The sequence below is a fragment of the Apaloderma vittatum genome, unplaced genomic scaffold (genome assembly GCF_000703405.1).
Source record: "Apaloderma vittatum isolate BGI_N311 unplaced genomic scaffold, ASM70340v1 scaffold3518, whole genome shotgun sequence".
NCBI lineage: Eukaryota > Metazoa > Chordata > Aves > Trogoniformes > Trogonidae > Apaloderma > Apaloderma vittatum.
Genome location: NW_009730069.1, coordinates 21336 through 49110, shown reverse-complemented (window position 1 = coordinate 49110; position 27775 = coordinate 21336). Strand labels below are relative to the sequence as shown.

The window sequence follows — 27775 nt, the reverse complement described above, 5'->3', positions numbered from 1 at the left end:
CAGTGTAATGGCAGCATCATCTTCAGGACCAGCATATCGAAATAAGATCCGATGTCTTTCCATGTCAGCAAAATATTCTTTTGCTTCTTTAGCAGTGCTGGTACCCAAACCTGCACAATAAAAAGAAACAGTTAGTCCATATTCAAAATTCAAGTTTTATTATTTTACCAATTTTATTTTACTAGGAATATTATAAAATCACTACAGAAAATACCATCATGAAACTGTTACAAATAAAACTTCATAGCTCCCATCTATTATGTATTTTTAGATCCATGTGGTTAATTTATTTGTTTTTAAACAAACCTTTGTAGTATTTTATCTTCCATGCTTTATGATTCTCCATATGTTTCTTCCACTCATCAAATTCAGGAATACTATAGAATGAAAGTTCTTGCTTATTTTTGCTTGCCTTTAAAAAACAAACAAAAAACCCAAAAAAACTAATCAACTTTTCTGTTGCACTGTAAGTAATAAATAAAATCTCATTAATAGAACCCATACCTTTACAATAGGAGTGATGAATTCCTCAAGAAAGCCATGTTTCAACAGTGATGGCCAATTGTGATGAATAAAATTGATCAACAAGCCTTTTATGTGAGAACCATCCTGATCCTAAATCAGAACATTAAAATATGAGGCAATCTTACAAAATGTCAGATTACCCCAAAACCCCGCAAAAACCCACTCACTGGCCTGGATACATAAAAACAACGTGTGCAGGGAACAGTTAGTTTTAATTTGGATTCCAAACTGGGCCTTGGTATAAAACATCCACCTGAGCATGGCACTGTCCCCGAGCTAATAATAAGCTCTTCCAAGCCAAGTGCACAGCTGCAGCTCAGATGTTTCTTTGCCTGTGGGATGTTTTCTCTGAGAGCTAGACAGCTCTCCTGGACACCATGGAGCTGCATCTTTGTGGAAGAAAGCCAAGCTACAGTTCTCATTGGTGTTAAAATGCTTGAGAGTTCAGCCTCTCTCGGGGGAAAACATAACAAAGCTTCACAAATATCCAAAGCCCAGGATTCCCTGACTTCTTCAGTCTGAACAACTGCCACTCACTTCACGAGATTATCAAAGAGTAATTGCCTGCATTGTTGCCTCTCCCAGACTATCTAGCAATATCACCTCATTTACTCTTCTTTCAACATATTATTGAGTTATTAAAAATATTCTTGTGTATACATATTTTTATTTTTACTTTGGCTACTCTGCTACTGTACACCAACGTTTATTTATTCATTTGGAGTAACCAAAGCAACATATGGATAAATTATTCCCATAAAGAAATCTCATACATTAGGGATTCCCTCTGAACACATCCATATTGTCATAGCACAGAGGCAGTTATAATGCACAAAAATGCAACCTATCAGATTCTAGCAACACACATATTAAAAAGCTCTGTATATTAAAAGCAATGAATTTCAGACTAACCTGATCTGTCATGATCATAATTTTTCCATATCTCAAACTTTTCAGAGATTCTGGATCTTCATAGCTTTTCTTGTATTGTAGTCCAACTATTTTGATGATGTTGTTGATTTCTGCATTTTCCATAATCTGTTAAAAAAGTTATCTTTGAAGTCAGTGTAAAAAGCAGAATCTCAGAAATATCTCAAACTTTTTTAGGTGGACTTCATAACCTCTTTATCCCCAGTCCCCTTGCAGCCTTCACACTTACAAATATTTCTTCTGTACATACAAATCCTCAAGGCTGCACCATTTCTTTTTCTCCTCTGCAGCCAGAGCACTTTGGGTCCAGAAGGCAAGGAGAAACAAGCATGTAGCAAAAAGTCATCTTGCATCTTCTCTTTACACTATTTCTATGGGCATCTGCAACATAACTCTTACTAGAGATAAAGGGCAGAGGGCAGCAAAAGTAATGTGATGGGATAATGCTGCTGCCTCACATAGAGAGTGAATAAAATCACATGGCAATGAAGAGTATAAAACTTTAGGGGTTTTAAGTATTCATATAAAATGTCATAGAGAATCTCCTTGCACTTGTGAAGAAATGAAGTTTATCATTCCAGTACTGTACTGCTACACTTTAGAATTTCTAGGCTTATCCCAGGTTTTAACGTAGCTGCTGCTTTATGAAACCTCAGCCACAAGATTTTAATGAAAAAAAAAAAAAAAAACTCCGGAAATTGAATATAAACAGGAGATATCCATCTGTCAGCTAAAGGGAGATAACAAGAGTACCTACCTGTTTGTGAGAAGCTTCTCGAACATTGAGAATTTTACCCCTGAGTGGGAATACTCCATATCTGTCTCTACCAATAACACCTAAGCCAGAGACGGCTAAAGATTTGGCAGAGTCCCCTTCTGTTAATATTAACGTGCAGTCCAAGGAATGTTTGCCACCTGCAGTCCAGGAAGAAGTGAGGCAAAAAAAAGTTAAACTTTTAAACACAAGTAACAGAAATGTAATTGCATCAGACATGAATATTCTTCCTACTCCATGTCAGATGATTTAAATAGGCTGAATTTCTATTTTTAGAGATGGCCCTCTATACCACTAAAACTTCACGGTAAGAATGACTATCCTTGCCCTTAGCAATACACTTTGGATTGCTATGGATATGGAGTAAAATAGGATGCAACGGTGGTGCATCTTATGTAATCCTCCCCACACATCACATTGCTTCTGCACCTTTACAATTTAATTTTTCTAGCTGACAATTTCTTACACACGTTATGCATGTCTGAGTTATATACAGTAGTTTTTTCCCATTCTGCATTTCCCTTCTTCATAGCATATTATCAGAAGTAATTTATTAAATTACATTTTGGGGTGTTTCTATTTTTTTGTCCATTGGCCTCAGCCCATGTAAGAAAAACTTAACAGAAAATCTCAAAAGATCAGAATATTTAAACTTATTATACATTCTCAGAAATTTCTCGAACAGAAGAAACAAATCATTACTAAACCATAATTTTGATTCTACAAGACATACTCGATTTCAGTGCCTGTGCATCCAGTGTGCTTAAAACAAGGATGATGCGTGTATTCTGTTTATTGTAACTGCAACAGTCAAATAGATGCTCTAAATAATAACCAGGTTCACAAAAAGGAATCCACTCTTTTCCAAGGGTGAAAAAGCTCATTAAGTAGTTTTGCTATTTTATCAAGCTGCTTCCTTGCAGTCCTACATACTTATTCTTCATTTTTTATTCCTTTTTACCTCCTCTTCTCTAACAAGCCATAGAACTATGGATACCTCATCAAGACCTCAAGAAACCAAGAATGACCAGGTGTAGAACTCAGTACTTTATTCTTTTCGCCGGGGGGGAAATCTGCAGCAAGTTCATCACTGTACAGATACACCTCTCTCCTATTCCTAAGTATTAACCAGTACTCATTCAAAAATTCAGTGGTATGTGGCACCCAAGAAACCAGTGGATGCTGGAGTCGAGCTGCAAATTCTCTCTTGAAGTAAAAGTTAAAATTAAATTAAAGCCAGAGGGGTCTGTAACCAGACACTATATTCTCTCCTAGCTGCACTGGACTGCTTCAGTCCAACAACTACTGGCACCTATTAGAAACCAAAGCCAACCTTGTTCACTTATCTGATTTGGAGTGCTTACGTAATTGTAATTCCTGGGATTCTTAGAAATATTTATTTGTCTTGATACACAACTACACCAAATCAGACTATTGTGTGCTGCTGCCAGATTACAGATAACCTCTGTGTGACATTATGAACATCTTGAAGCAATCTCCCTGTATCTTTGTGCATCAGTTAAACCTTTATCCAGCTTTCAGGGAGTTCTGAAATTCTTTTGAAAAGACTATTCGTAACTGTTTAACCCTTCATGATATGCTTAGTCATGCGTACATTCATAGCAAACATTCATATAGCAAAGAGTCAAATTTTTTGGATGTAGAGGAAGTGATCATCACCTCTCACACACAGAAAGAGCACATACAGTCCTTACTTCATCTGACTCTGTCTTTTCTATCAAAATCCCAAAGACAGAAAAATTGATAGTTTTACAGTGTTTTGTCTGTGTACTCATCAAAAAATTTCCACGCCACCAGGACTTCCTTTTCCGCTTACGTTAATAAATATCAAGCCCTCAGATAGATGCAGTGACCAACTAAAATTCACTGAGACAAGTTCTCAAGAGCAGTATACAGAACACACAGTTACGCTGAAGGAGTCACTCTTCTGTATCATCTTTTGCCTTCCCTTTCTCAATTAAAGCAGCTTTTTATTGAGGTTAGAGAATCTGATTACAGTATTAGCTTAGTTCTTGTGCAAAAGGAACCAAAAAGTCCTATGGATTTTCAAGAGCAAACAGATGATCCATATGGTACACATGGTCCTTAAAAAGAAATGACTAAAGAAATTTTTACATGTATTACTTGTGACCTTTAGATTTAAAACATCTCTCCAGTATATATATCACTTCATAAAGACAGGCCAAGTGTGCATATGACAACACACGCTGCATTCAGAAACTGCATGCCTCTCTGCCTTCCTGGTATCCAACCCAAACGTGCAACACCTTCAACGTGAGAAATCTAGTATGTTCCAGATCTTCAATAAACCAATACCTGGATAAATCTCACTGGAAGACGCAGAGCTCCCGCTCCCCATATAAGAAAAACCAGGCGGTAGAGAAGCATTTGGGTAATAGGGATCTATGCAGTACAAAACTAAGCATCAGTGTTGAGCCCAAATGAATTCCTATGTGCCTTCTTATGAGGAAGGTTCAGGGTGAAAGAAAAAGCCATATTTTATTAGCTCCCCTGTTAGAGGTTCTTTACTCTCCTCACTTCCAGTGAAACAAAAAGAAAACCTGAGTAAGAAGTGATTTTGAAGCCTGGTCTCCAAAACACAGCTTAAAAAAAAAAAGAAAAAGAAAAAGAAAAAGAAGAAAGTGTTTTCAACATCATTCATTGTGCTATTTTTGAGCATTAGGCTTGATCTCTAAGGTCCCTTCCAGCCTCGGCCATTCTATGATTCTGTGATGCTTGATATCCATAAAAACACAGCATTTCTCCAAGTACACAATCTTCTCAACATGAAAAATACCATGAACGTGCATCTGATTATGGAATACAAATTCCATAATCAAAAGAAGACATGGTTATAAAGGAGACATGATTATAAATTTTTGAAGCAAAACATCACTTCTGAATCACAAGAGTAATAAAATACTGAAGAAAACTTCATTGAAAAATTAATAACCTGAGCTCAAGGAATCAAAAAGAAAGGGAGAAAAAAAGAACGCATCAACTCATCAAGACATTTTTCACTCAGGCACTGGAACTCAACAACAAAAAAAGCCTCTCTATCAGTCTTACATGCTTTTACCTACTTAACCCACCCACCTACCTCATTGCTTAATGTAAGAATGTATTAAAAATCAACTAACATTAACACAGACTGGCAACAACTGGCTCATTAGTCATAAGTGCCCCTCAAATAACCCAGGGACAACTCCCATCCCATTGCTATTGGCACAAAGATTGCCAGCTGCTCCTCATTCCTAGCTGTGCTAGGAAACTGGACAGCAGAGATTGCCAGTTTGCCCTATATCCCCAGACAGGAACCTAATGGCATTTAACATTTCACGAAGAAAAATCTCCTGAACCATTCCCTCAGGTCTGCAAACTGTAATCTACTTCCTATAGCTTGTGAGCCTACAAGATTCTGATCTTTTTATATTAGAAAGGCCAAGAAGACTAGTTGCCTCCAAAGTAGAATATTGGTAAGATTATCTGGCTGGAAATCACAATTAGAAAGTACACACACTTTCAATACAAAACTAGAGTGTCACTTTTGTTCAGAGTTATTCTCTACCCTAGAGAGGACAGTGTTCCTAATATCAAACTCACCACCATGCTGTAATTCTAGATCTAGAAAGTTTAAAAGTCTAGTATAATTTTTATTTTAAAATACACATAGGGATGAAAAGTAAAGTCAGGTTTAAAATTACGATGTCTGTGAAAGATGTACGAAACATTAAAGACGTTAAAAATAAGCGCTCTTACCAGCATCATTAGCATCATCCAGTTTTGGTATGCCCTTGATTTTGCTGTGTTTCACTGATGAACACTTTTTGTTCAGCTGAGTTTGTGCCTTAAATTTGACCCAATTTAAAATACTCTCTATGATACCACAGTTAGAGGCCTGTAAGCAAAAGATCAGAATTGTGGATGAGAAAAGTAATGCTTCACGTATCAGATTGTTATCTCTCAATTTTAAGTCACTGATTAACACTGTTTCTTAAAGCCCTCAATATTAAAAACTGCAACATATAAAAAGTCAATGAATTAACACATACCTTCCTGTCTAGCACTTTATGCACACAAAAGCAAAACACAACTCTCACATAGCTTTTTTTTCCACCCCCCATATAACTGGTGGAAGGAGGAAAAGAGGACTGAGACCTAGTAAGAGGCTGTCTTATGTTGGGTGGTTGATGTTCTGGGACATTTTAAGTACTAAGCATCTGCTTCCTGGACTATGAAAGCAAAAAGTAACCTTACAAGATATTAATGTTCATTTAAAGTTTCTTTGGCAATGCCTGAAAATGGCTGAAAAACAACCAAAAGCATTTCAGTATAAGGCTCTATATCAGCAACCTGAGAAACCAGCAGTATTTTAAGAAACACCTCTCCAGCAAAAATAACATTTTCTAAAGTAAAACTGCTTTATGTTTGGTTTCACATCAAAAAAATAATACAGGTGGAGTAAAATACTGCAAGCTTTGGCCTCTCATTATCCTCCATAATAAATGGAGCACTCGTTGGCTAGAGATGCTGCATGCTTAACACTTGGAGATCAGTGTTCACTTCTGGGAATGTTAGAAACATTTTTAGTCAAACTTACTGATAGAAACACAACAACTGTAACCGAATCTGAAGAATTAATACAGTATTGAGTTCTTTTATTTTTTCCTCTAGGTCCTAGAAGACATCACCGCTAACACAGAATTAGAACAAAACATTAGCATTAGCAGTGGCACCATTCTCCTTACTACTGGACTTCCATTTATGCTATTGGCACCGAATCAGACTTCATATAATGAGTTCTGGCTAACAGAATTCTACTTTTCCTTTCTTCTATAAAAGTGTACTACAGGAAAAAACTCTACCTTTTATTTCTACTAATACATTCATTTAGAGTAGCGATTCTTAGCCTGTCTACAGCCAAGATTTCTAAACTCGTTGCCTGAAAATAATAATTTTGAATACTGTAGTCACAATTTTGCATTTCCTTGAGTACTGGAAAGTAGACAATATTCTCAACCTCGGAAAAAAAATTTTAACACAAAAATATAGTCAAGGCCTATGTTTAGGTTTTAAGAGTCAAATTCATTTCACTAATATAAATATCAGAATCTCCAACAAAGGAGCTGATAAGGTGTAGCTCATCCCATTTTCATAGTATGCTAGTGTCACTAGTGTATCATAATACATTAATTAATCTTCTACTACATAACATACATACACTACATCCAGCATGTCACTTCCTGCTGCACAGAAAAAAAGAGAAATATGCTTTACTTACTGCTTTAAAAAATTTCTCAGATAGCTGGCACTTGGACCCAAAACTTTTAGGCTGCAATGTCATGTTTTCCTTTGTCTGGGAATCAAATGATGGGTTTTCAATCAAGCAATTAACAAAAACCCATATATGATTCTTCACCTGTTGAAAACATAGAAACCAATTTACTCAAGAAAATTATACAAAAATATTGAAAAAGGTCAATGTGGTAAAGTCACTTGCCTGAAATGGTTTCACTGAAACTCCAGCTTTATTCTTCTTTTTCACAACTTCTATCAGTTTGCCCACAACCTGATCCACCACGTAATCAACATGCCTACCACCCTTAATGAGAGAGAAAAAAAACCACAGAACAAACCCATTGAGCTTCTTAATAGCTTGCAGACACATTAACGAAGTTCCTGTAGTCATACATAAATTTGGAAATCCATGCACATTAAGTTGCAGCATAACAAAGGAAAATTTGTGTCAAAGTTTCTCTTTCATGTCATTCAATCTTCATACAAGTGAGGATAACAGATGTTACATGGAATAGAGGAAGCAGGAGACCTTTCATTCACTGGACACTGGTGGACCTCAAATACAGCTGCTTACAGGTTGTAATAGGATACAAAACTTTTAGTATAGCAGATCTGAAAATTACTCTGTAGCACTGAGATGATACCTGCAACACCACATGGCTGTCAAGAGGAATCTTTTTAACATAAATAACCTCGGACTTAAAACATCACACATTTCTTCATCAAATCAAACTTTCCCCATCTCGTTCATAAAGAAAAAACATTCAGGAGCTCAGCCTCAGACATACAGCATCCATGCCTATTCCTTCCCAAATGTCATCTCAACTTCTCTTAGCTGTATTTACAGAACTCTGAATAAATGCTATTAGTATTGTCTGCTAGCCTGGGGCTTATGTGAGAGCAAACGAAGAGCAAACTGCAAATAGCCAACCAAAAGATCCGGAAAACTCTAAAACAGAGCAAGATAAGCTTAAGGAGATGAGCAGTTCTCCTTAAAACTCACCAAAGGCTAAACCTGCTCCAAGTCCATACCTCATGTACAAGAGACATATAGAGAGCATGCAGTTCACTATGAGCATGCAAACCAACCACTTAGGAGACCACAGGGCAACAACTACATATCACATTGCCATCTGTTTGCTGCAAGAGCAGCCAGTTTGATTCTGTTGTGTAAAAGGGAACGTAGTTTCGATATTTATCAGTCAGTCAGTCAGCTGTCAGTTTGTGAGACTGGGACTCTATTTACCTACCAATCGTCAGCTGCTCAATGACCTATCCACTGTGTGGCCCCTTTGAAAATAGCATCTGAGTCGGTATAGATATGGCTAGCACCATGCTGTGTGGCTAGCAGAACTGCTCTAAGTCTCCCCACCTGTGCACTTCCCTTACCTTCCTCACTCAGCCTTTCCCCTGTAGTCACTTCCAATGCCACAGCCTTACAATTCCACTCATTGTTCTGCCTATAGGATGTTGCACCTGTGAACCACACAGGTTCACAGAAGGTTGCTACCTTCTCCCAGGCATGGTGCCTCTTGTACTGGAGACATCTTATTTTGTGGGGTTTGGAATAGTAAAGTGCTATCTGTATCCTTCTGTAATTTAGATAAATTAACACTGTCTTCCGTGATAGGCATTACCTCGTTGATACCTTCCAAACAGGCATATCACTTATGGATGGTAGGTTTCTGGACAACACCTGCTGGTGGCGCTGTACCCTTATGAACTAGGTCCAACAGGCAAAAGGGGCCCCTGATAATGACCTTCTGGTCTCTCCTGTTGCATTCAGCTCGTTCTACTGCTCATACTAAGCATAATAGGCCCTTTTTGAGATCCAAATATCACATTTCAGTATCATTAAAAGCACGAGAGCTGAATTCCAATGGCCTCTCAGGCCCATCTGGTTTTTTCTGCCACAAATTACAAAGAGAACCATGCTTACTGAATCCCCATTCCACATGAAATGGGATCAGAGAGATGTACTGGGCCTAGCTGCTGAAACAACCTTAATTGTCTGACCAAGGTCTTCAGTGTCTTTGCCTGCTGTTCAGTCCATTCCCATTTCTTTCCTTTTCTCACTAGGTTATTCAACAGGTGCGCAATAATAGAAAAACCAGGGACATGTTTGCACCAGTAACTCAGAGTCCCCAGAAGCTGCTGTAGCTCATTTCTATTAGATGGTTACTGCCCATGATCTATTTTCTCCCATGTGTCTCGGGGAAGAGAAGCAGCTCCTTTTATCCACCAGAACCCTAAAAACTTAACCTCCTGGGAAGGACACTTAGACAAAGGAATGTCTCGTCCTTGAGTTATTAATTTTTCTCACACACCTTCTAGAGTGTGCCTGACTTCCTCTAAATTGTCTCCCCCTATTAGTATGTCATTGAAATATTGACAGGTAGTAGTGCTCAGTGGGCTAGAAATTTCTGCTAAAACCTTCGCCAAGGCATTATGAGCAATAATGGGGGAATGCTTATAGCCCTAGGGCAGTCTGCTAAAGGTATACTGTACCCCTTCCCAAGTAAAAGCAAATTTAGTTTTGTCACATTCCTGTAGTGGAATCATAAAAGTCATATCCTTTATATCTAGGGTTAGCCATCCAGGTGTGAGATGCTCCCTGGATTTGGGTTGCTAACTCTGCACTATTTGGTACAGCAGCAGTTAAAGGTACAGTATTGGCATTTAATCGCCTATAATCAATTTTAAGGCACCACTGTCTATTTGCCTTTTTTACTGGCCAGACAGGAGAATTACATGGGGAGTAAGTGTGAGTGACAATATCTTTTTTTCAAGTCTACTACCACCCCATCAATGTCTGACTGTATGGTTGCGAGCAGTGGGTATTGTTTCACACTGGTAAATTTTGATAGTGGTAAGGGAATAGACAACTCTAATAAATTTATACTTTTTGCCTCATCCCCTCCTGTGTTACTTTGCTCCGTGAAGCTCCTAACTGAGACATCAGGGAGTTTCCATATTCTGCCAAATAATAAATCAAATCCCAGTATGTTAGTATTTGCTGTACCCACCAATACTTCAGCTCAAGTCAGTTGATCTTCTCCTGGGAGCCATAAAGTGATCTTTGCTGTGGGGCATTCCCTTATGATCCCATCAATTCCTGTGAATTTTATCTTGCGACGACTAGGTTTGATATTTATGTGTTTTGTGGTCGTCTTAGTAATCACTGATATCTGGGTGTCAGTATCAATAAGAAAACCCACAAAATCTCTCTAGGGTCCCACTGGTATGGCAATAATTGGCTCCGTTGCATAACTGGAGCCACTGCATAGCTAACATCCTCTGGGCAGAGTGGCTCACTGTCCTCCCAGAGGACATACATTTTTTTGCAGCATCTCTTTCATATTAATCAAATTCATCAGTGGTGCTGAGGGTGTGGGTTTGTCAGGGGCTACCAGCTTCCCTGGTGGCTGATCTCTCTTTAGTGAATCAATACTCCTGGACCAGCAGTTTTACTAGATCTCAGAGATCAGCAGTGGACGAGCCATAGAACAACCTCAGAGAAACTCCCATCCTCACAGCCTGTTGTCAGAGCTCATTGCACTCCTTATCAGTCCTAAGTTTGACCTCTGGTTTTGGCTTAGGAGTACAGACTTGACAGACTTGGCAAGGGCGGTGATCATGGGGCCTCTCAACAGTTGAGCCAACCCAGACCATCCTGCATCCATAATCTACCAAGTCTTGCACAAAATTCCCCCAAGCCTGTTCTGCCTGTCCTCTCTGTCATGCACCACTGCGTTGTCCAACATTGCAGGTGGCTTATATGTGATCTTGTACATTTCCCACATACATCTTTAGACTATCTGGCAGTCCAAGGATAAGGGGAATTAATCTAGCCCGATCAATAGGGGCTGACCTTGGGGATCGCCTTAACAAGTTCCACTCATGCACTGCCTGTATACAGGCTGCCTTTTGCACAGATGCAGTCAAGTCAGCAAACCCCGAGGTCTTTATCACATGAGGGTCTCTCTTATCTTGTGAGTAAATACCGCCAGCCCAAAAAGCAGCCCATGTGGTCAGTGAGTAATTATGATCACACGAAGGTTAAAAATACTCCAGGACTCCAGTACCCTCCTGCTTCTTCTTCACTTAACAAAATGCTATGCCCTCCTGTGAGGGGAACATTCCACACGTATTCTGCCACAGACTCCCCTGGGAGCCAGGTGTATTTTTCCCACAGCTTGGCTAAGTCAGTAGGAGGCCACAGGACAGTCTGCCTGGTGGTACGAACATTGTTCCTCTCCTCATTTGTGACCTCACCTTTAATGAGATACAGGTCCTGGGGTATAATCGTAATTGGAACCCTCCTCTGGTTCATCATAGTTGTCATCATCATCCCATATATCTCTACCCCGTGTTTTCAGGGTTAGCATGCTGAACAATTTTGCAGATCTGTGCCATGGAATTGCCAGGCGTTGGCACTGATCACAGCATAGAGCACAACTTTTCCTGACACAGACTTTCTATTGACTGTTTATCAACAGCAAACAATAGCATTCTAAGAATCTCATTTTCCTTTTTAAACTTTGCATTTCCTATTAGGAGAGTATGTACTCATGTTTCTAATTGTTCTCCTTCAAAATTTAGTGATTTCTGTAACACCTCATTGTATGACTTTAGAGCAGCATACTCCACATCTGCAATTCATCCAGGAGGCGGGGATTCCTTAGTCTCCTTCTGCGCACACGATAAACAAGTGTCTAAAATTGCGCAGACAATTCCTTTACCCTTACCATCTTTAGCCCTCTGTTCACTCCCACACTGTTCCATTTGCTCTACTATTTTTTCTTCATTTTTCCAAAATTTCTGAGCCCATTCTAGTCCTGCCTGGGATGGTGTACATTTATATTTTTGTAGCAGTTTATCCATGCTAATCCTGCCGACTACATTAATTTTACTGTTGTGTTAAAAAAAAAAATGTAGTTTCGATTTGACTGTTAGAGCCTCGAGACTTTCACCGACCCATTTATCAGAGTCTCTGCAAAGGACTCCCAGAGATCCAGCAAAGGACTAACTATCAGAGTCCCAGCAAAGGTCCTGCCCTGCAGTAAAGGACTTTTACTAATCAAATTCACAAAAAATCAAAATTAGTTACTTTATTGAGAGCAACAGAACAGATTTGAGACTGTCATTGATAAGTTTACTAACTACATTAGCATTACCAGTTAAGGTTAATATGGCTACCAGAAATAACAATACAACAACTTGGGAGTAAGAATCACCAGGGGGTGAAAAGTTCGGCGCTTACCCAGAGAGGCATCCCTGCCTGGGGTGGAGGAAGAGAACGCAGCCCATCGACTGGTCCGTCAGGTGTTGAAGTTCTCCTATCCCAATTTAATGATCATTTTCCCCATCTTTTCATCCCCAAAATTATGAGGTTTCTTCCCCCCAGGTGACATGCAGTATGATTTGGGTGGAGAAGCAAGTGCTATAGTCATATATGTTTAGCACGATCTCTATAACCTTCATTAGCACATACAGGGATGTCAATTTTAATATGCATTTCATAGGCAAATGAGGTAAAATTAGTCATCAGATACGGTAGCCTTGTTTAAGAAACAAAGAACCACGCAAGCTCCTGTTATCTTGTTTTTGCTGACCAAAAGCAGGGCTGTCCTGCCTACACAGGGGCCCCTCCTTAGCTGCATCCCACGATAGCTGGGCGGGTTTCCACTCCCCCGGAATACACTAGATAGCAAGGCCAGTCTTAATCATTCTCTGAGCACAGAGGACGCCACTTCATTATCCAAATTCCACAGACTCCTTCACAGTCACTGTTCAAATGCAGAAAAAAAAAAAAAGGCTTATAAACAATTTATTGCATCACCATGGTGAGAAAAGAAAAGAAAAAGAAAGAATATATTCTATTTTCTTCCTATGTTGCACTACAGCAGCTGGAACTAAAACGTTCACAGTGCCTATTACAATTCTTCCCATTAACCCAGAAAAAAGGGGAACTTTGAGTACTAGTTATCCTTTATAAAGGATTTTCCAACTAGGTATTTCAAGAAAACTTCTGGTGGAAACAAAACAGACCCTGAGGAAGAAATACTTATGTACTTAAACGATGACATAAAACTGGGAGGAGTGGCTGACACACCAGAAGGCTGTGCTGCCATTCAGTGAGACCTAGACAGGCTGGAGAGCTGGGAGGGGAGAAAATTCATTAAATACAACAAGCGCAAGTGTAGAGTCTTGCATTTGGGAAACAACAACCCCACATATCAGTACAGGTTGAGGACTGACCTATTGGAGAGCAGCGTAGGGGAAAGGGACCTGGGGATTCTGGTGGACAGCAGGATGACCAGCAATACAGCCAAGAAGGCCAAAGGCACCCTGGGGTGTATTAGAAGGAGGGTGGCTAGTAGGTCGAGAGAGGTTCTTCCTCCCCTTTACTCTGCCCTGGTGAGGCTGCAGCTGGAATATTGTGTCCAGTTCTGGGCCCCTCAGCTCAAGAAGGACAGGGAACTGCTTGAAAGAGTCCAGTGCAGAGCCACAAAGATGATTAAAGGAGTGGAACATTTCCCTTACAAGGAAAGGCTGAAAGAGTTGGGTCTCTTTAGCTTGGAGAAGAGGAGGCTGAGGGGGGACTTCATTAATGTTTATAAAGTTGAGTGTCAGGAGGACAGAGACAGGCTCTTCTCAGTGATGTCCAGTGATAGGACAAGGGAAAATGGGTGAAAGTTGGAGCATAGGAGGTTCCACAAAAACATTAAGAAAAACTTTGTCACTGTGAGGGTGACAGAGCCCTGGCACAGGCTGCCCAGGGAGGTTGTGGAGTCTCCTTCTCTGGAGACATTCAAAACCCACCTGGACACGTTCATGTCTGACCTGCTGTAGGTGACCCTGCTCTGGCAGGGGGTTTGGACTAGATGATCTTTTGAGGTGCCTACCAACCTCAACATTCTGTGATTCTGTGTGATTCTGTGCAAATCTTGGAAGTAATAAAACAGAAAAGTTACCTGCTTTGCAATACAGCAGAGTGATGAAAGTAGAGATTATTTTAAATATTTAAATCATGAGTTTACTATTGATGAAATTCAGTTTAAACAGGGAAGCATTAAGCATGTGAATACTATCAGAAGGTGTCTCAAAGCTTCCATTGCTTTCTCTAGTTTAAGTCTTTGGATTTAAACTTTAAAACGGCTACAAACAAATCCCAGAACATAGTGCTAGAAAACAAGTAAATTAGAGATTAAATTGCTTGGAAAATAAAGGCATTTCAAATAAGTTTTCTGGAAAAAACCCAAATGTCTATTATAGATCTATTACATCCTAACAATGGCTGCTGATTTACACCAGTAAAAGAAACCTAACAATTCTGGGGTATATTCTACAATGCAGAAGTAATCTGAACCAGAAGCACTAGTAAAGACTAAAACTGCACAAATTTATATCATAAATAAAACATTCCAGATTAGGAAGAACAACTAGTATTTGAAGGTACATATCTCCTGTTGTCTGAAATTCTATGTAACAATGACTACTGAAATTGCCTAAACCAACAGTGATAAATATGTTCAAATATTTACAAGTCCAAGGTGACACAATTTCCCTTACAGGTCAAACAGCATGCTTTTTTTGGAAAAAAGTCAAAAATATGAATGGTCCTAAAGCCCTGGATATCTGAAAGCTCTTTGTATTTTCAAATACTCATGTGCCTTCCTTTAAATTTATAGTCAAAAAGGTACAAAATAAAATGTTAAATTCTAGTGGCTGTTATAGAAAGTTCATAATGTTTTGACTAAAATCTATTATCTTGTAAAAAGAATACAGTGATGCAGGCATATCCTGTGTAACTAGAATACACCTGACTCAATGCTCAATTTTTCACACAGATCACCTTTGCTTAATATCAATTAGTGCCTTGCAAAAATACAGAATAAATAATGATTCCTGTTCAGACCAACCTGCATTAGGACAGACAAAATAAAGAAAACAGTCTATGGTGACATTTATCATGAGATTAAAAAACCCCACCCTCTTTAAAGCTGTTTTAAAAACAGAACTGAGGGGGAAAAAAGCTTTTGATGGGTATGAAGGAGTAAAGGACAGCTAAGAAATAGAAAAAAAAAAACCCCAAAGCCTAGAAGAAACAGCTGCCAAGAAGAGGAAAAGAACAAATAACTAACAAGCAAAACCCAGAAGTTAGTATTCTACATTTTAAGGCAGATATGCCTCTGAAAATACTGAAGATGTAAAGCAGTTGAAGCGATGACAGATAGTAGTTATGTTCTCAACTTCATGTAGAAAGTAGATGAAAATAAAAGAGAGGATGTAAAAAAATGGCTTAAGATGGTAAATATTACCAGTCATAGCAAGACAAATGCTTGAACTTCAAAGAAGCCATCTATAGTTTCTGGCAGTCTCTAGAGTCACCTACTAAACAGCAACACAAACCACTGGAGTGTTTTAGAAGCCCCATACAACTGTTTTTTTCACAGCATTTCTTTTTTAAAAAACAAAACTAAAAAACACCATAAAACAAAATCACCAAAACCCCCAAACCCACAAAATATTAAAATCACAACAGTTTTTATTCACATATGGATGACAGAGTTTCAGCATAGGAAGAGTTCAAGTGAAAGGTGATACAACACCCTGCCACTTGAAAGAAAAATAAATCCATATCCAAACTGTAGAGAAAAGCTACTACAGGAAAATATCAACTTACATGTTTCAAAAGCATTTCAGATTTGAATGCAAATTTTAAAATGCATGACTTTTACTTATCACAGTAGTGAAAACTTTAGATTATGGGAATACTTCAGTATATGTTTGTATTTACAACTTCAGCAATTTTTTTTTTAATATTTCTAGCACTTGAAATATTTTGCTACAACTAACATCTGACGTTAAAAAAATAGCTACTTACCAGTAATTCTTGTCCTTAGAAGATATTAGTTACTATAACAGTTCCCCATTCCTGTGTCCATTCTTAGTGTGTAGCAACGAGTGCGGGATGTTCAGAGCTCAAAGTTGGGAACCTTTCAAGGATCTCACCAGTAGGTGGCACATTTACCCACTATAGAAGCATAACAGCCTATAACTGCCCCAACTGTCAGCACAGTTCAACACAGGTCCGGAAAAGAAAAATACCTTGTAGATCCAGAGGGCTGACAACGATTATTACAACTACGGTATTATGAGAACGAGCACTAAAACTGCACAACCTCCTTCTCCCAGAAGGTAGCCGTTATGACTGACTCCTGGTCTTGGAAACTTCAAGAGGCAAAGATATCTAATGAAATGGTAACAACGAAAATGTTACAACAGAAGCTTAAGGTGGCTCCTATATATATTCTATTCCTATCGTCATCACTAGCCAGAGCCTCAATAAGTTCTGACATAAGGCATATGTAAATTCTACGGACAGATACATCAAGAAGCTAATCATAAATCTGAAGTGTTCATTTAATTAGCTATATAAGCAATCTTGTTTTCTTTTCCATTTGTTTTCTATTGTATTTATTTTATTAGAATAAATATAATAACGTCAAGGCCTGGAATGGTCCTGAATTTCTTGCTGAAGTCCAGCAAATTTTAAGAGGCTCCGATGTTTTCTCTACCCAAGTCTACTATCTAACACCGCATCCACATCAGCTGAGCCTTTCTGCTAAAATGATTAGGAGTATTAGTTAGTGGTGTCACCATATTAAAAATACCGCTAGGTTGCTATGTGAATGACTATTCACAGCTATTGTTTGAAATTCAGAACTTGAGAAGACCACGTTTAATCAGTCTATACACAAGTCTCACTGATGGTTATCTGCACAACCGTAATAGCTACAAACATCCTTTCAAATGCTGTCTCAGAGCCTGAAGCTGAATTCTGTGGTGGTCTACTGTGGCAAAGTTGTGAATAAATGGGGACCTGACCAGGGTAACAAATTTCTGAAACCCAAACAAGGGAGTTGTGCCTCAACATACTGCCTGATCTTCTACATACTTCTTGAGGAAAAAAAACCCCAAATCCAAAAAAACAACCCGTCAAACTAAAAAAAACTTGTTTGGAATTTAAAGCAAGTTTAAAAAAGGTGGAAGGGAAGTTATGACTTGGTGAAATTTATCCAGAAACAGAAATGAAAAGCTTTCAGCAAACAGCGATCAACAACCAAAAAACAGCCGAAATGAGCTCCTCACCTGTTAGCAGATAAGGGGACAGGCAGTTGACGCAGTTAGTTACTAGCCATTATGTCTCAGCAGTGGGTAGTTGCGCATCAATTGCTGGTGAGGTGGTTCACCGGCCCGAACATTCCACATCCAGTCACACACATAAGGCATGGATCGGGAGAGCGGGAAAAACTAGAAATTACAACACTTACCTTTGAAGAATACACAGTACTTTTTCTATGAATTTTCTTAAAGAATATACGATAACAATGTATGTGTAACTGCATGATGAGTGAAAATTGATCCAAGAGAGTCAAATTCAATATCTTTTGAGTAAGTGTATGAGAAATATTTAACTTAGGAGACAACAGGTATTCATTTTTTTCAAATACATTTTCTTAACCTGGTATCAAACATCCTTAAGTTTCTCTATGTTGGCAGGTTTTCCTAAAGGTATGGAACACATCTCTAAGGTCACACTATTTTTCTTTATGTTGCATAAAGAGGCCTGAATTAAAACTAAGTTTTAAACCCTCAACTACCAAATACATGTTATCCCTACATTTGACAAGTACCATATAAGCATTTAACTAAAATGCCCATTTAGAAATTAAATGTTTTACCATGAAATAAACTGTCCCCTCCCTTACCACTGAATGTTGGTTCAGCTACATTGAAAATGGCAGAAGTTATGTCGTAAAAATTACATACCACCAAAACACTGGCGACACACCATCTATCACCAAGATTAACACTGGTATTTCTGGGCATCTTCCTAGACTAAGGGCCCCACTTTGCATAACCACTCGTACTTATGAACTTAGTGCTGCCATTAGAATTTTTTTCCGTTTTACCCTTTTAAAAAGATAACTCAGCAAGAAGGGTTTTTAAAGAGTCTGATCACAAGTTCTTATCTTTTTTATCTTTTGAGAAGCTCATGCTTAAGTGTCCCTAAAAACAGACTCACCAATGACTAGAACTGATGAAATGTTATTAGATAACCGTTGCAATCTGTGAAGAGCAGAAATGACACTTTATTTCCTTCATCGTGGTGGATCCCAGATCCCTAAACCTGGGCCACACCAAACAGGCATGAACAAGAGTTACGTTAGTTGATTTAATGTGATTGCATTGATTCCTGAACACCTCAGCTGTTTGAGAAGCACAAAGATCGTACTTTAATATGCTGAGCATATTGTTGCTCTATTACAAGTGAAGATTTTCCGTGATACTATTTCTCTACTACTATAGTTTCTACTGAGAACAACAGAGATTCCCTTACACAGAAACACAAAGAAAAATAAAACTCAACATTTCAGGCCACTTTTATACATCATAAAGCAATAAATGGACAATCATTTTCCAAGAACACCAAAAGCCATTTTTTCCCTCAAAAACTTGTTACTAGTAGCTTTAAAGGGGTTTCTACATATTTTTACCTTAATTTCAGAATTATTTTATTACAAGGTGTTTAAAAGGAAATATAAAATGAATGGAACTATTTTATTCCTTCATCAATAACATGTATGGTCACATAAGAGATCAGTATCAATGATAATGATTACTACTGTGTTAAAAACTAGTGCATACTCAGAATACTGCTATGAATGTATTCTGATTGTGTCCAATTGCTTTGCCAGATCCACTCATGCAAAATGTTATCTCACCTATTTACTTTTAGTAACCTAGATTTATTTTTTCATCAAATATCTGACTGGGCATAACCGTAGCACACATTCTTATCATTTGCATTTTCTATCATTTATTGTAACTACTCACCTTTGTGGTAGCTATACTATTCACAAAGCTGATTTGCTGAAACCCTTTTTCGCTTAAAGTGAGGCACACATCCCATCGCTCATTCACAACTTCATGAATAACTTTGAGGGCAACTCCAGTTTCATCCAACTTGTCTTTTACGTAAAGATCTACGTAACTGCGAAATCCATTTACCTAAGAGTAATACAGGTAATGATTACTATTCTTTGCATCAAACACTCATTACACTTAAAGTGTCTTAAATGAGGCTCTTACAGGTAATTTCTTCCCATTGAACAAGACTTTGACTCCTTTGCATGACCCAGCCAAATCATACGCTCTTCTTGTCATGAGGGCCACAATATCTTTATCAAGTTTTTCCATTTTAAACTTAGACAGATCTGGCTGGAATGTAATGCATGTGTAGTCATCACCATCGAAATGCTTAATCTTGGGTTCAGAGGTCTTCATCATGTTGTTCATCCAAGTCTTTAGAAATAGAACATTTTAGATGTTAGTTTACAACAAACGTTATCCTCCTCCTTTGTTTCATTTTCCAACTATGATAGGATTGCAACAGTTACACAACAAAAAGCACACAGAGTTCTTTTAGAAGATTCCTCTGTTAAAACCCTACACATAAAATTAATTGATTTAACAAGATTTGGACAAGCATTCGTGACAGTAGATTGGTGGTTTCTGTAAATACACAGGCATTGTTACACTGATGGATGTGACTCTAATGCAAAATAAGAGCCCACCACAGAACTGACTAAATTAGATGTGAGCTACCTAAACAGTCCTTCTTGCCTCTCAGCTTAACTCTTTCAACCTACTACGTACTTCTGTGGACTTATTAGTCCACATGCAGTGACTCAGTAGTCTCTGACAGAGCATGTTTATGGCTGTGCAGTCTACGAAAGCAGGTTTCTTACAAACCAATTTGCTCAGACTTGACTCAGGACTCTTGGTATTGTTCCCCATTTAAGAATTTGTGCACATTTCTAAGACCAAGCTGAACACCTACTCATAGTATATGTCAAAGTTCGGTAGAATTAAATTTCTACAATTTTTGGAAATATTAGAAAACAGAGCACTTTAAGTCATAAAGCCTGTAATTTTCAAAAAGTACATTCAAATTAGTATCAATATATCTTTTAGTAGTCAGCAGAAAATACTATATTTTTAAAGACAGGTGAATCCACTAAAATGTACTGTTTATGTAGTGACACAACAGCATAATCAGAAATTAATTATTTGTTCAGAAAAAGCGAGATGGAAACCACCAACTGGGAAAGACTTCTGAGCCAAGAAACTTCGGTATCTAATACTCTACCGAACCTCATCAAACTTTTAAAAGTTTGGGATCAAGTTACATTTATTCCTTGGTCTGTGTGCTAGCTAGGACAACTGAGCAAGGGATTCAAATGGAGAGGAAGGGCGAGTTTGGACTGAAGTCCAGTTAGGTTAATGAAATTCCTGACAAACACAGGAAAAAAAAATTAACACTATACAAAATTACCTAGATAATTGTTTCGATGTTTGCACAGTTCAGTAGAAAGATTTTTTTTTCTTTACAAATTATACAACAGTACTTACAAAATGTTTAAATTAAATATATTCCTTTTCACATGCACAGGAATATATACCTTAGTTTAAACAGAAGAAATCTGGTTTTCATTCTTAGTCATCTATCACTCCCATGAAAAAAACTATTTAACAAAAAAATTTCTAATACACAGAAATATCAGTTTTACTGACTGAACTAACTTAGCCTGCAAACTCTACACATCCATCTGAATGTTAAATTATTAATTTCATGAAATATTCATAAAGTATAGAAAATGTGTTAAATTTAAAATTTAAAATTATGAAAAAGAAAAGAAATAAAGCTGACATCATTTCTATACCTGCTTAAAGCTGTGTTTGTATTCCTTGCATGCAGTTTCAACTGTAAACTTTGTACTAAATATGTTACAAAGTTTTGCACCATATCCATTGCGCCCACCTAGAAAAGGAACATATAGTAAGTGTTTTACAGCCAAACCATATTTATGATTTACAGAGAGTATGCCAATAAGCTAAAACAGTCCTATGTAAGATAACAGTTGGGCCACATGTCAAAGCTATTAAAAGTTTACAGCCAAACCATATTTATGATTTACAGAGAGTATGCCAATAAGCTAAAACAGTCCTATGTAAGATAGCTTTGACATGTGGCCCAACTGTTATTAAAAGATTCCAGAGATGGAGTTTCATAATACCTCCAATGTGATGTATTCTTTTCTGCCTCAAAATGAAGTTTTCTCCTCTCCCCAAAGCCAGGATGCTCCCATTACTTCCCTTATGTTGATCTACTACTTGCTTACTAAAACGCAAGTGACCACAGCACCCTGATCCAGCTGAAAACTAGGCCATGATCAGATCCAAATCACTCTGCAATCACACATCATAAAATGGGCAAAATATATGGGGTAGGATAGAACAGAACTTCCATTCATGATTAGGTTACTTTCATGATTAGCGTTTACTTTATATTTACGATAATAAATCGTATCGTAATTTATTAAATTTATTTTTCCCTTCATTTCAAGAGCATAAATGGTTAAATGTTCGCATATGTTATGATTAAAATATGAAAAGAAGTTGTTTGTATCTGAATAATGAGTAGCGATATTAAAGATGTAAATGTCAAGTTCTCTGTAAACACTGGTATTAAAAAGTAACACGTTTTCTTTAAGTCATTCTACTTTAAAAAAGAGCTGTAGTAATGGTCACTAAGTGATCATCTGTAATGAAACAGAACAGAAAGAGGAAAAAGTAAGAGAATGCATACTGAAAAGCAAATAATGGCTTAACTAGATAAAACAAAGCATGTTAAAGAGTCTTGCCTGTAACTTTTTTCTCATCATCATCATAGTTGCTGGATGTTAGCAGCTGCCCAAAGATTAAAGCAGGTACGTATACTTTTTCTACTTTGTGTTCCACAACTGGTATACCTTTTCCATTATTCCATATGCTGATAATGTTTGATTCCCTATAGAATAGAGAAGACATTAAATCAATCAATGCAATCTTGCAGACTCCTGCACATATTTTACCTGTTCAATAAATAAAATAAAAACCATATTCATACCACATTTATTCACAGCTCTTTCAATTTTATTTACAAAACCCCACTTCTTTATGTTTATTAGATGTCTTGGAGGAAGGAGCATAATTGCTCAGAAAGAACAGTATTTAGCATCATAAACATAACCACCAAAAACCTGTTTGAAGTGCTTTCACTGTCAACATGATCTGAAACAGAGTCCTGAAGTTTAGCATCAGAATTATACTTAGATATGCAGGTTTTCAGATTTCAGTTTCAGACTTCAGATTGAAGTTCACCCAGACACAGCCAAGTTATCTTCTGTTTAAAACTATTTCCAAGTTATGACAAACATTGTAACTTATTTTATGCATCAGTGTCAAAATCCATCAGCATCTGGCATCATTAATACTTGTAGCTCTCACACAGAACTTTCATTTTGGCATATTAGAGAGTTCAAAACCACAACAGGTCAGGCAGATTTACACTACCATTTCCCTCCCACTTCACGACAAAAGTAATTTGGTCTACTAAAACTGATGATGCACTGAAAACTTGCAGAAAAATTACTTCTCAGCATATTACTTCTCATCAGGAAATATCTCTTTAAATAAAAAAACAGTAGTAATGACATATTTGCCATCTGCAGTCTCAGCGTGATACAGCTGACTAATTCAAATGTAACTTTATCCTAATGTTAAAGGAGTTAGAACAGAAGTTCAAGAGGTGCACAATTATGTTACAAAACCTCATGGTTTGTATTTATAATTTATTAATAGCCTGGCTTATTATAGTTATGTACTACCAAGCTTTGATCCAATCACAAATTTTATGATCTTCCTGTTTTAAGTTTCATTCAATCAAACATTGATGAGTAGTTTAGGAAAGAAAACTTACAAATTCAGAATGGTAGTATTCACTATCAGCCACTTTTAATTCACCTTTTCATCTTAAAATAGGAGGGTAATGGAAGCAATTCCAAATATATTATTTTTTTTTTAAAAAAAATCATTAGTAAAATCCTTTGTACAAATCTGAACTACAATAGCACTACCAGGGAAATGAAAACATGCTTTTACTTACGGATCAATGGAAATTTTAATACAAGTCATATTCTTGTCCCTCTGCTTATTGTCAGCAGCATTTACTGTGAAAGAAAGTAGCACAAATTACCACTTTTTAGGATCAATAATTAATTACTTGATCTATAAAACTGATTGTATACATATTCCAACTCAAATTACAATGGTCCAGGTATTTCTTAATCTGGCATCTCTTTGTATATTCTGTATCTTATTACTAAAGTATATAAATATGACCAAGTATCTGCAGGAAGATACTTTTCAGCCTTCTTACAATTACTGACTCTATCTCTATAAATAAATATAGAAGTGTATTTTGTGAGCCTGTGCTCATTAATTGCTCTTAACATACTGAGGACTTCATTCTTGTCTTGCTGTACTTGTTTAGATATTTATTATACATATGACATCATGTAAGTTAAAAATTCTAGAAAATTATATGCATCACCAGATCAGTTTACACATCCTTTTGACACTGAAACCCAGTCCTGAAAAATTCACATCCATTAAGGAGTGTTTTGACTGCAGCAAAAGTTACCTTTAAAGAGTCTGTGAGTTACATCTAGCAGTTCTAAGTTATCTCCTAAACAGTTTACACATCTCAGGATCAAAAGAAGGGTAAACTGAAAATTAACATTTGATCAGAATTTAATTGAACTGCACTCCAATGTATATTAACTAGAAACAACAGAAACTAGAAATCAGAAATGTGATTGTGGCCATTAACCAGGAAAACACATTACAGTCATTTCTAGCATTTGTCTCATCACCCACAAAAGAGATCAAAATAAAACCCCAAACCACCAAAGGACAATATCTCAGTAGATTATAAGGATCTCAATATAAGATCAGATATTTCAACACGTTTTTGCTAAAATCATAAAGTGTCATTCAGAAGTATGCACAGCTCCATTGTCTAATTTCTGAAATGTTATTACACTAACCCCTAGGTCTCAAACTACACTCTGGAGCACTTATCAGTGCTACATAAAGAAGCAATAAACCATAGAGTACTACAATAACGATATGATAATGATCTTCTTGCTGAATGGGACAAGATGGAATCAGGCACCGTCCCATGAAAAGCCCATAAATTTCATCTATGAGGCAGGACTCAAAAAAAAAAAAGTGACAAAAGATTTTCATTCTCATATTTCTCAAATGGAGTAATAAGTGAAAAAATAAAAATGTTATTTTCCAGCTGGCAGAGATACAGTACTTATTGCCTCTAAGACAATGATGCTATATAAAGCACAGTTTTAGAGGTATAGAGAAGTTCTGAATGTAACGAACACCATGACAAAATTCCCATCGACCTCAGTAGAACATTATTTAGTTTACAAAGTAGTCCCACCAATCCTTGCAAGATAAATTCGTAAAAAATTATTAGTCTGTGATTTCATGTCAATTAGCCCAAAATATCTGTTCAGTAGACATTGCACAGCTCTACTGCTGGTTAGTCTTCAATGTATGCCTGCCTCCAGGAGAACATCACAAACTAGTAAGTCACAGTGACTCATGGACTTATGACAGAATTTTCTATAAATCATTTGCCTCAGTCACCATGCTTTTAAATGACAGTATGATACTTTTTAAAAAACTGTCTGAAGTCTAGAAATGATCCATGTAAGAATCACCACCACTATCACTCTGTGCAAAAGGAGTGACCGATGAAATGATGATCTAACCTTACTTAAAACTGTGGCCCTAATCAGCTCAGCAGATTAAAAAATCTTTTTACAATATTGATCATAAAGAAAGATCTAGTTTGGGTATTGAGTAATAAATATTTGCAATTTCTTACAAGTTCAACTGAAAACTCTTTCCTCTTTAAACTGTTCCATAGTGCTGGAACGCACTAAAATTTTCATGCACTGCAGTTTAGTGGGACTCTAAGCCTGTGTTTTGATAATGCTAAAGCATTAAAAATACTTACCAAGGATTTCATCGAAGATCTTGTACAAGCCTGGAACAAAGGTAACTTCTCTGCAATTCATTCCTACATCTTCATCATAAACCCACATTAGCTACATGTGAACAAAATAAAAATATTTACTGTCTTGGTAAATCAGTCTATGATTCTCTAAGACTTACTCACTTCAGGAACATTACTCTTTCTGATTGCTGCTGTCATACAAGGCAAGTGCAGAATCAGAAGTCTGACACAAAGTTACAATCACATCCACAAAGACTTCATAATGAAAATCTGCTTGGTGGGGAACTCCAGCAGTACTAACAGTGAAGTTCAAAGCAATTTGAAGCTTCACAGAAACAGCTGAAAAATGTGCCAGCAGGAGGCTTAAATTGTCTGTTCTTTACCTAAATAAACACACCAAAGCATTTTTGCACCTAGAACAAATGCTACTTACAAATATGTGTATATATATGTATATAATTGTGTGCATATGAACATGTTTGTAAACACACATATATATACACACAGCCATGTGTTTATACATATAGGTGTGTATTTGTTCTGACTGAACTTTAACATTTTCTGAGCATGTTTTTTCAGGTGAACCAAGCACTGCTTTAAAAAGTCTTCCCTTGACTTCTATTCCATATTCTACACGTGTGTACATAAACATGAACACAGATTTTAGCATGATAATTCAGAATACTCAGGAAAGTAGAAATGTGCCTATTTATTAATCAGAATAGCACTTTCTCATTTAAACAACAAAAACTATTAAAACCATAAAGTTAATGATGCTTACCTGAGTTAATGGTTCAACTGATCCAATGTAGGTATCGGGACGGAGAAGGATGTGCTCAAGTTGAGTCTTTTTCTGATAAACTCTCTCAACAGACATCTTCTTTGAAGTGTCATTTTTATTAATGCTTTCTGAGTCTTCCTTTTTTGAAGCATTGATCTGATTATCAAATAATGTCTAAAAAAAAAATAAAGAAAACGCACCAGCAATCAACCTTACTTGTTCAATCTGTCACTCTCAACATATAAGCACAACCTAACAGATATTTAAATAACAATCAAAACTTGTCATGTAATTTAAATATTAAGTTTTCAGATGTATTAAGAACAAGCTATCCTCTCAATAGAAAAAAAACCCACAGATAATACAACAGTTTCTTAACAAATGGTAACATACTCAAATTTCTGTGATTTACTAAGCCTGATAAACCAAGCTAAGGAAATAAAAGTGACTCTCTTTAAAAAAAAAGGCACCCATCTCCTCAGATTAAGTATTTACAATAGCCATTTTGTGCTTAAGCAATTGAATCCACTGAATATTGTTCTGAATAATAACAGTAAAAATTAGCCTTTTACATTCTAGTTTGGACAATTCTTATAGTGGGACTTAAGAAACACTGTATTGCCTCTCCTATGGCTTCTCAACTGCTATAGTTTACATTTTCCATTTAACTCAAGTAATTAAAACTGACACAATCCCAGTTTAGAATGCTTTATGATGAAATAAGCCAAGGACTGTATAAAAAGAGAATCACATAGGCTAACGTCAGGATTTAAACAGAATTCAGCCTAATGCGACTGGACAGCTCCTATGACTGGAATAGATGGGTACAGGCTCTTTAGGAAAGACAGGCAGGGGAGAAGAGGAGGGGGTGTCACCCTGTATGTCAACTACCAGCTGGAATCCATGGAGCGTGGCCTGAGGGTGGATGAGAGCTTATGGTTCAGAGTTAGAAGAAAAGCAAGGGAAGGTGATATCACAGCAGGGATCTGTTAGAGGCCACCTGACCAGGATGACCAAGTGAGGCCCTCTATAGACAGATAGGAGCAGCTTCACATTCACAAGCCCTGATCCTCATGGGGGACTTAAATCACCCAGATATCTGTTGGAAGCACATCTGTTGGAAGGACAGCACAGCAGGGTGCCAGCAATCCAGGAGATTCCTGGAATGCATTGATGACAACTTCCTTCTCCGGGTGATAGAGGAACTGACAAGAAGGGGTGCTATGCTGGACCTTGTTCTCATCAACAAGGAGGGGCTGGTGGGTAATGTGAAGCTTAAGGGTAGTCTTGGCTGCAGCAACCATGAAGTTACAATTAAAAATCCTCAGGGCAATAAGGGGATCGCAGAATCACAGAATCACAGAATGTTAGGGGTTGGAAGGGACCTCTGAAGATCATCTAGTCCAACCTTCATCCCAGCATACCTAACCACTACACCATAGCCTCAAGT

The 27775-nt window shown here is 37.3% G+C and overlaps 1 protein-coding gene across 1 annotated transcript; it reads right to left on the bottom strand.

Annotated features, from left to right (window-relative positions):
- LOC104277862 (DNA topoisomerase 2-beta) lies at positions 1-27480 on the bottom strand (the record flags this gene model as incomplete). The annotated part of the gene is made up of 16 exons (XM_009874639.1): positions 1-110; positions 307-412; positions 505-615; positions 1438-1563; positions 2213-2370; positions 6011-6149; positions 7533-7670; positions 7752-7853; positions 19457-19630; positions 19712-19924; positions 21346-21443; positions 22327-22472; positions 23610-23673; positions 25545-25635; positions 26326-26499; positions 27472-27480. Coding segments are annotated over 16 exons (1959 nt in total), but the record flags the coding sequence as incomplete, so codon positions are not given.
- Positions 27481-27775: the final 295 nt, after the last annotated feature.